We start from the raw sequence: 11,885 nt of genomic DNA, 5'->3' as shown, positions 1-11,885 counted from the left end.
GACAAATTGTTGCCAAATGTAACATTTTGACACAAATAGTTCTGAAATGGCTGCTGTGGAACCCCAGCTGTTAAATTTGGTTTGATGGCAAAGGTACCACTGTCAGAATTCACCGCAGATTTTTGATGAGTGTGCAGAAGGCACCTGATACGATCCGTCTGATGTCTGAATGCTCCCTTGCGTTCCATTCACGACAGGTACACTATCTCAGTTTCCAGCTCCCAAGGGCTTCCCCAGGGACCCACTCCTGTTCTCCACGTGCAACCTTTGTAAAACCCAGCAGTGGGGACCTTCAGCTTGAGCCTCAGAACGCACCCTTCCCTGTGCTAACACTGTCCAAAGAGCTTTATTTTTTTCCTATGTGTCAATGAACAAAAATGACAGTTCCCGCCTCTGCAAATGTAGAAATTTAGAAATTCCACTGCCCATCAAGATCCCAGTGACACCACTTCCTTGTCACTGAGGTCAGGTTACTCTCAACCACTTTACAGTAATAACCAACTGAAGGATCTATATGCGTGGCCGTCACAGATGAGTGTCTGCATTTTCTTTCAAATGATGCGTGCCTAAAAAGGCAAATACATGACCCTCTCTTGCCCTTCCGCTTCCAAGCCCCGTTAGCATACTCAAGACAGCAAACATCAGGGACACACAGATACTGTTGAAGACAGCTCCCAGATTCTTGGGCTGTTTGTGGTCCTCAATGGGTCGTTTCATCCTAAGTGCCCAAGACTTTAATAGCCACAGAGACTTCCAGTTAAAGGGAACAATATTGATAGCCAGATATTCTGATTGGAGTTTGACAGGGGTTTTAGATAGGCAAGGTTTATCACACTCTCTTCCCTCCCTCTTTGACAAGAGACCCCCCCCCCCCCCCCCCCCGCAGAAGCACCAATGAATATAGTCTGGAAACAACTTCTGTGCCCTTAACTCTTATCTCCCCGAGAATTGAACATACAATAGGCAACTTGAGATCAGAAGAAAAGAAAATAGAGCAACCACTTCTTCCACACTGCTTCTGAAAATTCAAACTAAGCTTTGAGTGTTTGTTTTAAATTATAAATTCTAGCTCTTCTGGTGAAGACCTGTAGTGTACTTCTGTGAACATGCATGGTTCTCTGCATTGTGAGAAAAGTATACTCGTCAGATAACCTTCGGTGTCCACCTTTCTTAAAAACGTTTCCCCCGGAACTAAACGTTAGGAGGCTCGGGTTTGTATTCATTTTTCCTTACCCAGAAGGCAGCTGATAGATGGGTTGCATGCTCTCAAAATGCTTTATCACCCCTCTAATCATCTACCTTTTTTTCTGGGTGCCATCAGTTTAAATGGTCTCTGTAGAATCAGTAACACTAGGGAAACAAGAGAAAATTTTCTGATATCCAAATTTATGCCACTCTCTGAATCCTCTTATAGTTCAGTATTTTGAAGAAAAAAAAAATAATAAAGGCTTGGTTTTTTGATGGATTTTCCCGTAGGAGATCATCTTTATAGTATTACTGAAAATAAATTAAGGGATATATCTGTCTGCTTCTCTTATCAGCTTGCTCTTCCATGGGGTGCCAGCCCTTTGCATTTATCTTTTCTTCGAGCCCCCAAGCACAATTTCACATCACTGTTCAGCCTTAAACTACAAAGTCCAATGACAATCCCCTAGGGCGGTGGCTTGACTTGCTCTGTTGAAATAGCTTGCAGGCTCCAACACAAAAACACTGGTAGTGACCAAATGATGCTAATTGTTAATTTCTGGCCACAGTAGAATATGACTTCGGAGGAAGACATATCCAACCCAGCTGCTCTTCTTTAAAGGCCAAATGGAAGTTTTATTATAAGGTCTTATACTGTGAATGAGAGCTTTGCTACAAGTTCTCTTAGCTGTCCCTCACCATTTCCCGATCTGAGAACAATAGAGTCCGTGTAGGCAAGACCAATGCAAAACTGCTGATTCTGACTTTTGATATATGAAAATGGTTGGATCACTTCCTTTCCACAGAAGTGTTAAGTCAGCCCAGGGCATCTGTAAATGGCAGAGGAATAGCAAGCAAATGCACTCAAGAAAAACAGAAAAGACCCTGATGGCCTGGCCGAAGCCACAAACCCTGGGGATTACTTAGGAAGTTCTGTTTTGTTTTGTTTTCTCCTATATTAAGACACAAGTAAGTGCCTTAAACTGCCCCGTGCTTTCCCTGAACTCAGTCTCCAAGTCATAAGAGCATTAGCCTCATTCCTCGAAAGAGACCTTGAAACCCAGAAATGCAAAAGTGTAACCTGGGCAAAGCTCACGTGTGTCAAGATTAACTGTCCACAGAGACATACGTCCATACTGACAACTGTAAGAAAGAAATACAGTGCAAATCTCCCAAAATCAAACTGTAAACTCCCAAGAATAAAGGGCTTGATATCCTAGTTCAAATGACAAATACAAGTGATGTCAAGATACTGACAGTCCAAGGGAACAAGGCTGGATATTTTTAAATTCTGTTAACACATGTTTGTGTTATGAGGTGCTGTCGGCTTCTTTTTAAAGAAAAGAATCCCTATCACAAAGTCCTTGACCTTGCTTTATGTTTTTTCTGAGGCCCAGTTCTCTTCCCTCAGTTCTCTTCCCTCAGATACAAAAAAAGCTTTTAGAGAAATGTTGCTTGCAAAAGGAGTTTGGGTCAGGAACTGAAAAGATAAACCCCAGCTGAAGTCTTGATTCCAAATGGCTCCATTAGAAAACCTGCAATGGTAGAATGATATTTGTAGACCTGTAAACACAGACTCTCTAAACCTCAGAAAAATGACACATCTTCTTTGCAGACACCAGGAACAGGTGGTGAGTGGTGTATTTGGTGGCAATATGCTTCCCCCAGAAGGATAGTTTCATTTTGAAGGCTCTGGAATTCAGGTTTTATTTCCCTAGGTGAAGAGAAAACATTCTTTTAGGTAAATTGCCAGATCAAATACTTAAATATACTCTCTTAAGGAGTTTCCGGGTATCATTTTAAGTGTACTCTATGTTCGCCTGATGATGTAGCAGGAAAAAAAAAAATGTTTCTGGACCGTAAAGAGACTGTAGCTTTAAGGAAGATGTGTTGTCCTGGAAGAAGAAAATAGAGACAGCTTAGGTAACTGGCAGACTGTTATTTGTATAGCATTCTGTACAGCAAAGAGGATAATTACTGACAGAAGCAAAGCAAATTATACAGTTGTTACAGTCCCACGGAGAAAACAGAACTTTCACCAAGGGCTGTGGAGCCCAGAGCTTCAAGCAAGGCTGGCAACCCAAGACAGTCACATCAGAAAGGAGGCATCCAGCATAGGCCCCGTAAAAAAGGAGTAAGGTAAAGCGATCTCCTCTCTCCAAGCCCAGGGATAGCATTCAAGGGGTAGGTCTGCGTCTCCTATAGCTCTAAGTCTACCTGAGAACCAGTATTTTGACCCCAAACTATTCTTTATCACTCTCTTCAAAGACAGCCGAAGAGATGAGGTGGATGAATTGGAAGATTTTAAGAATTCTATCTACCTTCTACTTCTGAGGTTAATGTGACCTCCCAAATTCTCAAATCCTGATGCAGTTCAGGAAGAAGGAAAACCGAATGATTTGTGTCTGGGTTCATGATTCTCCTTGCACATGAATCACACCACAAAGAGAAACAAAATGCAAAGCTAAGAGACGAGAATGCAGTGAACGTGTAGGAGAAGTGTGCCTTTATTTCCATGTTACGAAGTAAGTTATTGCATAGAAATGCAAAAGGTGGCTACTCAGTTTAATCTGAAGAAAATTGTCCCATTGGCTTCCAGAGCAGAATATTTACCTGAGGAAATTAAGAGGCAATTTTCATGGGATTGAACAGTCCCCATCTTTTCAGAATTCATTTTCCTATGTCCATCTTCCTAATCTGCCTCAACAGCAGTTGAACTAAATACTCACTAAATGGAAGAACTCTATACATAGAATTAATCAATTGGAGTTTTGTATTTGATGGTCTAGAACAGGTTATGGCAAACCATGGCCTGGCGCATTGCCTGATTTTGTAAATAAAGTTTCATTGGAACACGGCACTGTGCTCATCGATTTACATATTGTTTATGGATGCTTTCACTCTCTGACAGCAGACTTGAATCGTTGCAACAGAGACTGCATGGCACACGAATCCAGAAATATTTACTATCTGGCCCTTTATCCAGAAAAAGTTTGCCAACCCCTGGTCTCAGGTGTCACAGTCCACATTCTACAGAGCCAGAAGTTATTGATCATATGGGATTGTACTCTCCTCCCCTCTCCCACAATGAAAAATGTTTGCAAAACTATGTGCTCGTGTACAGCATACATTTTCCTAGGGAAGAGGTCCTAGCTTTCAAGAGAGTCTCAAAGCAATCCAGAGTACCCCACTTAAAGCCAAAGAAAACCAAAGAGTATCCTTAGCACATTAAACAGTGCTACACACACACACACACACACACACACACACACACACACACACACCCTAGATAAGAGGAACATGGACCTTCTACAGTAAAATACCTTTTGTCTATTCTATCAGGTTTGGTTAACTTCCTCTTCCTAGATTTTACTCTGACATTTTTCCATCTGAACATGTAAATCTTCAGGGGTTGGATTGAAAACTGCACCTTCTACTTGCTATTAAAACTGGAAGATTCCTTTAAGCTAGGAAATCTCCCTTTAAATCATAGATAGACATTAAGAAGGCAAAATCCCCAGCACAGTAGAGGTTTAATTCATTTTACTAGATCTGACCACCAGCTCCAATGAATTTTATGAAAATAAGAATCCTTCTTCAAGGTTAGAGGGCATTACATAGCTAAAAAAGCATTGGGGTTGGGAAATTAAAAAGTAGGTATCCACTGCACTTTCAGGCCAAAGATAAAGTGTTTTGTTCGACACCTTTGGGAGAAACAGTAGTTTCTCTGAGCAGAGCTGGTGAAGCCTCTTGGTCAACAAAAGCATTTTTAGAGTTAAACTACAAAAACATTCGCCCCTCTCTGCCTCCTTTGTGATTCTGTTCCAAAGATACTAAATCAGCTGCATTCACAGAAAACAGTGCCTCTTTAGCCTCAAGGCTGACCTCCTCCAATGCTGGGGCAAAGGAATGTTTCACTTTCTAGACCATGACATCAGGGTTGCAGGGCTGACGAACAGCAAAGAAGGGTACGGCCTCAATTAAAAACCTAATCAATGAGAGGCAAGCAGCAACAATAATGAGACACAAAAGTGAAGTCGTACAGAGGACTGAGTAACCAAGAGTTGCGTTTTCAGGGTCACGAACTGTAGACAGAGCAAAAAAAACCATCAGTAAAACATACATCTGTGGTTCCCAAACTGTGTGCTGAGACACCCTGAGACTCCGCAGAAAACTCCTAGGGACACAAGATATCGTAACTTTTCGAGGGAACCACAGCGGCATCTGTAGGACATCCTGCAAACTACTACAATTAAGTTGTGTAAACCTAGTATGGGAGGATGTGCACAGATTATATGCAAATATTATACCATTTTATAAAAGCGACTTGAGCATCCATGGGTTTTGGTATCCATGGGGTGTCCTGGAACCAATCCCCCAAGGTTACCAAGGACAACTGTGTAAGTCCTCCAACTTTGCTCTTTTATTTCAAAACTGTTTTAGCTATTACAGATCTTTTGTGCTTCTATATAAATTTTAGAGTCAGCTTGTCAATTTATATATTTTTAAAACCTGCTGGGATTTTTATTGAGAGTGCATTGATTCTATAAATCAATTTGGAAAGAACTGATATGAAAACAATATCTTCCAATGCAGGAACATAATATTTCGCTCCATTTATTTAGGTCTCCTTTGTTTCTCTCTGAAACATTGTATAGTTTTCACTGTTCAGGTGTTGTGTCTATTTTGCTAAATCTGTCCCTAAGCATTTTGAGGTTTTTGATGCTCCTGTAAATGGTACTGTTTATTGTCATTTCAATTACCAACTTCTCCTTACTAGTTTAATAAATTGTTTTAACATGAAAACAAAAAAAAGTTGTGTGGACCTAACAACTTAATAAATGGAAATATTAAGTATTTCTTTTGGCCTAGGGCGCCGTGGAAAAAGTTACTAAGACAATCAATGGCACCCTGAACAGAGGATGTTTGGAAATTTCTGGCATATACATTTTTGGGTTAGGCTTGGAGGATATACAAGCACGGTAAAAGACAAACAATTTTGAGCTGTGCACACACATACTCATTTTCCATCTCAGACTGTGTAAGCAGAAGAGAAGCGGCTTATGTAACCAATTTGTTCTGATTACATCAGTGTGAGCAAACACAGACACTAGAAGAACGGACGGTTCTTCCACATCGGGGCTGATAGAAGTTGCCAGGTGGGAAATCGGGGACTATCTGATATTTTATCATGAAATACACACATCTATGTGAGTTCCTTCTCCTTTAGTCACCACTGGGGAGGCTCTACACTTATTCCAGGGAGGTTGACTTTGCTTAAAAACGAACACGTGCTTTTTTGAGAAATCTACATTTTAAATTATCTTCAGAGCCAATGCATGGTCTTTTAAAAAGACATTTAAAAGTTTTCATGGTAAAACTCCAGCTCTGAGGGCAAATTTGACTTCTAGAAGTTGCCAAGCACAGCTTGGTGCTAAGTCTGATATGCAAGGTGGGTAAAACAAAGAGGAAAATACCTGGTAAGGATTTTTGTAAAAACAAACAAGCAACTAAGGAGTAATTATAAAATGATGATTCCACATGTAACACGTATGGGGGAGGAAGTGGATTCTGAAGCCTTTTCTGAAAGAGAAGTGGCCAAGATATTTAGTAGCATTATTCACATAAATAATCCTGAAAGTGCTTCCTCTGAAGGGCAATCCTTACTGATACACACACTTAAATGGCAATTGTCCTAAAAGTCATTCACATTACTTTTTTAGCATACCTCTGAAGCCAACAATATATAGAGAAATGGATATTTTTATCAACATAAAGACAATATATAATGTGGATAATTATATCACACCAAATCAAATACATTTGTGGAAAAAAGAGCATGATCTCTTTTATAGAGATGTATCGACTTTCTGATACACTGATAATTATATGCAAGGCTAATATTCAGATGGTCCATGCTGGTAGCACATTAAATAATTTGAGTATCATCCCTGGACAGGGATGTCTTCTCTCTCTCTCTCTACACACACACACACACACACACACACACACACACACGTATGTATGTACAGGAGACTCCCAACTTACATCAACTTAAATATAGTTTGTGCATCTCTATATTTATTTTAAACTTAGTTGTTTAGAACTTATAACACAGTTCTAAAAAAAATCCTAAACTTTAGACTCGTAAGGCTATCAGGCCACTCTACTTTAGTACATAAGATACCTAATCACCATGTAAAACATCGTTTCTATGGGGAAAAGGTATCCCAAATTTCAAATCAGTATTCCATCTCTCTCCTTAGTGGGTAGTAGACCATGTTCTCAACCCTGCTGCACATCAGAATCACAATAGTGGCCTGTAAAAAATGCCAACCCCCAGGTCCTACCCTGACCAATTGAGTGCGAATCTCTGGGACCTTGGCATTAACAGTGTTCACAAGCCCCCAGTGATCCCAGTGTGCGCCAGGATTGAGCACCATTGACTAACTCCTCTCCCCAGTGTGCTTGTTTTGCAAGGCCAGACCCTGGGCTCACAGACTGGAGAGGGGTACACATGAGACACACAGTTAGTTAAGAAAATTTCAAAGTAGAAATCACACTGAACAAGAGGTAAGAGTAGTCTGACCCAGACCAGATAGATGTCTTGCTTTACATATTTCACCAAAAACTGTCATGAAATGGCCTCAGATTTTTTTCTGCTACTTTCTTTTTTCAGAAGATGAATGAATACAGTTGTGATTTTTTTCTCTGGGTCTCAAAGAGAGAAACTTCCAGATTTAGAAAGAAGGGTAGGAAAGTGAATGGCAATAATAACTGGAATAATACCCTTTTTTTCTGGCTGGAAAAAGATGAAGACCGGGGTAGCATCAAAGCAGATGAATTTGATGTTTATCAAACAGGATGTCTTGGAACTGAAGATGAAGAAGTGTATGGACGAGCCATACCCTCTCTGGGCATGAACTGGATGCCAAGAACAAGGGAAACATGCGAAGAGAGAAAAAGATACGATTGCGCTTCAAACTCTGAAAGGAAAAAAGCAGGGTATTCAAGGGAGCAGTCTTCTCTCCATATTTGTGAACTTGAGGCAAAGAAAGGAACAGAGCGTGTTCTTTTTTCTTTTAATAAAAATCCTCTGCCCTTGTGCTGCAAGAGTAGCTTTGTATTAACAGTGTCCAAAAGCAATGCTTCCTGGTGGTTATCAGTCGTATTTTCCCTGTGGACCACTTCACTCTTTGACCTTTGAGGAACCTCGAGCCCCAAATCAGAGAACCCATGGGTGTATCTGGCCATGAGAAAGAGCTTTTGTTGCTTCGTCAACCTGTTAGGAATCCACCATGGAGCTGGCCTCCCACCGTGGAGCAATCCACTGCTGAAGAAGGACGTGCCTTGAACTTAGCCTGTGGAAATGTGGCCTCTACTTCCAGGAATTCATTCAACCCTTCCCATTATCTTCCCACCTTATCAGAGAACGACTCACTGCCTTTAATTTTCTTCTACTGCAGCCCTTCCATTTATAGTAAGTCTTCTTCATTGAACAGAAAACAAAACCAAAAAAAGCGCAAGAGTACAATAACGACAAAGGCAATCCTTGGGGCTTATACATTGTAGGAGGGGGAAAAGCAGAGGAAGGCACTGATTCTCTGTGTGGTTTGACATATTTCCCCTTAGGACTGACAAACGTCCTCCTTAGATGTTATTTATAGATATTAGACGTTATTTATAAGAGCCATTTGGCAGAATTTGTGACATCAAATACAAACACACACATGCGTGCACGCACATGTAGAAGGATAGACAGATGATAGAAAATCACATCACAAATCACATTCCGTTAATAGTATAATACAGATGTCAAGAGAACCAAATCTGTGACTCTTTGAGCTGTGATAAAAGTGATTTTATGTTTTCCAAAGTTGGGAAAAGAGTATGACCAGGATACCTTGCCACTTCGCCAGAATATGTGGTTATTACCCAGGATGGAGCAGAAATTTAGGAACACGGCAGCAGCCACAACAGCTGGGACAGATACTTCACAAGAGCTCCTGGTGGATACTTGTATAATACTCTTAAAGATGCACATTAAATAACTTCTTCTGGACCACAGACACGACTGAACTTAAAAAATGAAAAAGCCTATAAATACTGCCAACCCAATCTTGTCTTTTGTCTCTCCCTCCTCGCATAAAATGGAATCTTTTCAACCAAGCGCTTAAACATAAATATTAAAATAATAAGTGGGACAAACCACAGATCTACTTACAATTTCATCACCACTGTAGCACCTTTTTACCAGGGCCAATACTTTCATTTTGTAAAGAACAAGAGAAGTCTGAAAAGCCTAAGGACTCATATGATACATCATTAAATATTTAATCACCTTTTTAAGTCCTAAGCCTTTATCATATTTCTTCCATCTAGACAGTTCATTCTATACTATAGATTCCAAGGCCCCCTTTGGAGGGGAAAAAGAAAAAGGAAATGGGGAGAAAAAAACCTTCTGAGAGGCAGGGTTAAATTATCTCAAAGATGAGTTTCTATTGGCGCTTTAGTGAACTTGCTTCACCCCGTAAACCCACCAATCCACAGGAGGGTCAACTGATGGAGTCCATTGTTTTTAGTCTCCAAGAATCGATTTTACAAAAGATGCCACGTCTGTCGCTTTGGATTCGTGTAGGGTGAAAAATGGATGGTGCTGGTAGAGAAAAGAAAAATACCTGGTATTAATACCTGTCACTGACAATGCATGAGATTACCAAATTAACAGATCTGGTTAGTCAACAAATTAAGTACCCCTATCAGGGCTAAACTGGACTCTTCCTACCGCCTCCCAAACCAAGTACACATTTAGTGATGCAAACTTTTTTTTTTAATTGGAGTATAATTGCTTTACAATGTTGTGTTAGTTTCTGCTGTACAATGAAGTGAATCAACTATATGTATACATATATCCCCTCCCTCTTGGACCTCCCCCCTCCCAATCCCACCCATCTAGGTCGTCACAGAGCACCGAGCTGAGCTCCCTGTGCTCTACAGCAAGTTCCCACTAGCTATGTATTTTACACATGGTAGTGTATTTATGTCAAACCGAATCTCCCAATTCATCCCACCCTCCCCTGTGCAAACTTTTTAAAGATATTGCTTGGCTGCTGCTCCTCCCATTTTGGTATATATTTTCATGACAGTGTATCTACTGCTTTAAAATATACACGTGTAACTAGCTATATACATCCATCCCTGGTAAAATACAAGGAATAGCAAAGATGGTCCAAGGCTCCGATTTACCAAATAACCCTGTCCCTTACAAAGTAATTTTTAGACAGATACAGTAGTAAAATAATTAGAAATTTCAGAGGCTTATGTACTTTCTCAAGAAATCGGTGGCAGAATGAGAAACCAATTTTTAAAATACCAGGCGAGCTGGTTTGGACTGAAACAGTTAACAATGCTACTTTTTAAGCCACGTCTACAAGTGATACATATGTCTCTCCATGATGATCTGATCCATTTGGAAAATAATGTAGCCTGCCCAACTCGAGGTATGGGCAGAGAAAATTCAACTTGGAATTTAAAAACTGAAAAGCAAAAAATGGTCTATTCATGCAGCTCCGATTAAGTAAACTTTACATCAAGTCTTGTTCTTTGCTGGGGGAATAAGCACGGTCCAGTACAGGAAGCCACACATTTCAAAACAATTCTGAAGGAAACGAAGCCATTTGCTCTGCAGCAGGGCGGTCCTCCCCACATTGCTCAACTTCGTTACAGGGAGCGCCTGGCTGCCACACTGGAGCCTTACACCTCTAGTTAGAAGTAGACACATCAGCTCGTGACCCACAGTTCTCCCAGTGGAGACAGGACAAACTGAACACACCAAAAAGGACAGTTCCTTCAGGTAGAACCTAGTGCCACATGCCCCCTGAGCTAGGAGGGCCCTCTCCCGGATTGTCTGGGGGTATTGTTCTCAAGGACTAGTTGAATAGCTAAATATGAGTATTTTTGCACACAGACATGTAGATGACTCACTCGGTTTCCCCTGAATTTGAGGATTTTAGTTTACAACCTTCATGTTGCCTAGCTGTAGGTTTTCTAATTATATTTGTTTTAAACCTGACGGCAGAGGGCTGGATGAGTCAGCCCTGTGGGAAACTGAATGCCCACCCATGGAAGTTTTAGAAAACAATGCAAATGGGAAAGGAACAAAGAAATAAAGCCCCAAAGAAGGTAGGTGGTCACCATTAAGTATCGTGACTTTAAAAAAAAAAAAAAGGTTTTCTGCCTTTGCCCATCTGAAGATACAGGTTGGGTGCTGCTCCAGAGTTTCATATCCATGGTATTAACTGAAGCTCTAGGTGCTGGGCCCTTCCTCTTGATCTCCTTGGATAAATAAATAGAAGCATTACTTTTGATTACTAACCACTTACACAGCACACTTACCAAGTGTTTTACCATCATGCTTATTAGCTTTCCCACATCATCTTGACATTTAGAGATCATTTTATGTCCTTTAAAGCTTTTTACTATCAAAACAGGACACGTCAAGCCTTGGATTGTCTCAGTGACTGCTTCCAATGCCTGCCAGTCCTGTCCTACCTCTGGTTCTGCTGGTGGTTATTAGCTCAGTGTACGTAGCCCGGGTCTGTGACTGAATTCAATAACCTGACCTGGAGCCTTAAAAAAAAAAAATCCTCAGGCATCTTTCAGTTTATTCTCAGGCTGGGAAAATGCTGTGAGAGCCAGAG

The 11,885-nt window shown here is 40.7% G+C and overlaps 1 protein-coding gene across 3 annotated transcripts in view; it reads right to left on the bottom strand.

The window, feature by feature from the left end:
- Positions 1 to 884: 884 nt before the first annotated feature.
- The window catches only part of MAP2K6 (mitogen-activated protein kinase kinase 6), a 132,258-nt gene continuing 121,257 nt past the window's right edge, over positions 885 to 11,885 (bottom strand). For 2 of the 3 annotated variants that reach the window (XM_059906517.1, XM_059906519.1), the window contains one exon: positions 8,254 to 9,841. In XM_059906517.1, the coding sequence (XP_059762500.1) occupies positions 9,764 to 9,841 (78 nt within the window). In that variant the 3' untranslated portion in view covers positions 8,254 to 9,763. Of the gene's footprint in view, positions 2,900 to 8,253; positions 9,842 to 11,885 lie in introns of those variants that run through there. The other variant, XM_059906518.1, reaches the window with a different exon arrangement.

Source organism: Balaenoptera ricei, chromosome 20 (genome assembly GCF_028023285.1).
Source record: "Balaenoptera ricei isolate mBalRic1 chromosome 20, mBalRic1.hap2, whole genome shotgun sequence".
In the NCBI taxonomy this organism is placed as follows: domain Eukaryota; kingdom Metazoa; phylum Chordata; class Mammalia; order Artiodactyla; family Balaenopteridae; genus Balaenoptera; species Balaenoptera ricei.
This window is presented reverse-complemented; position numbering and strand designations above follow the sequence as displayed.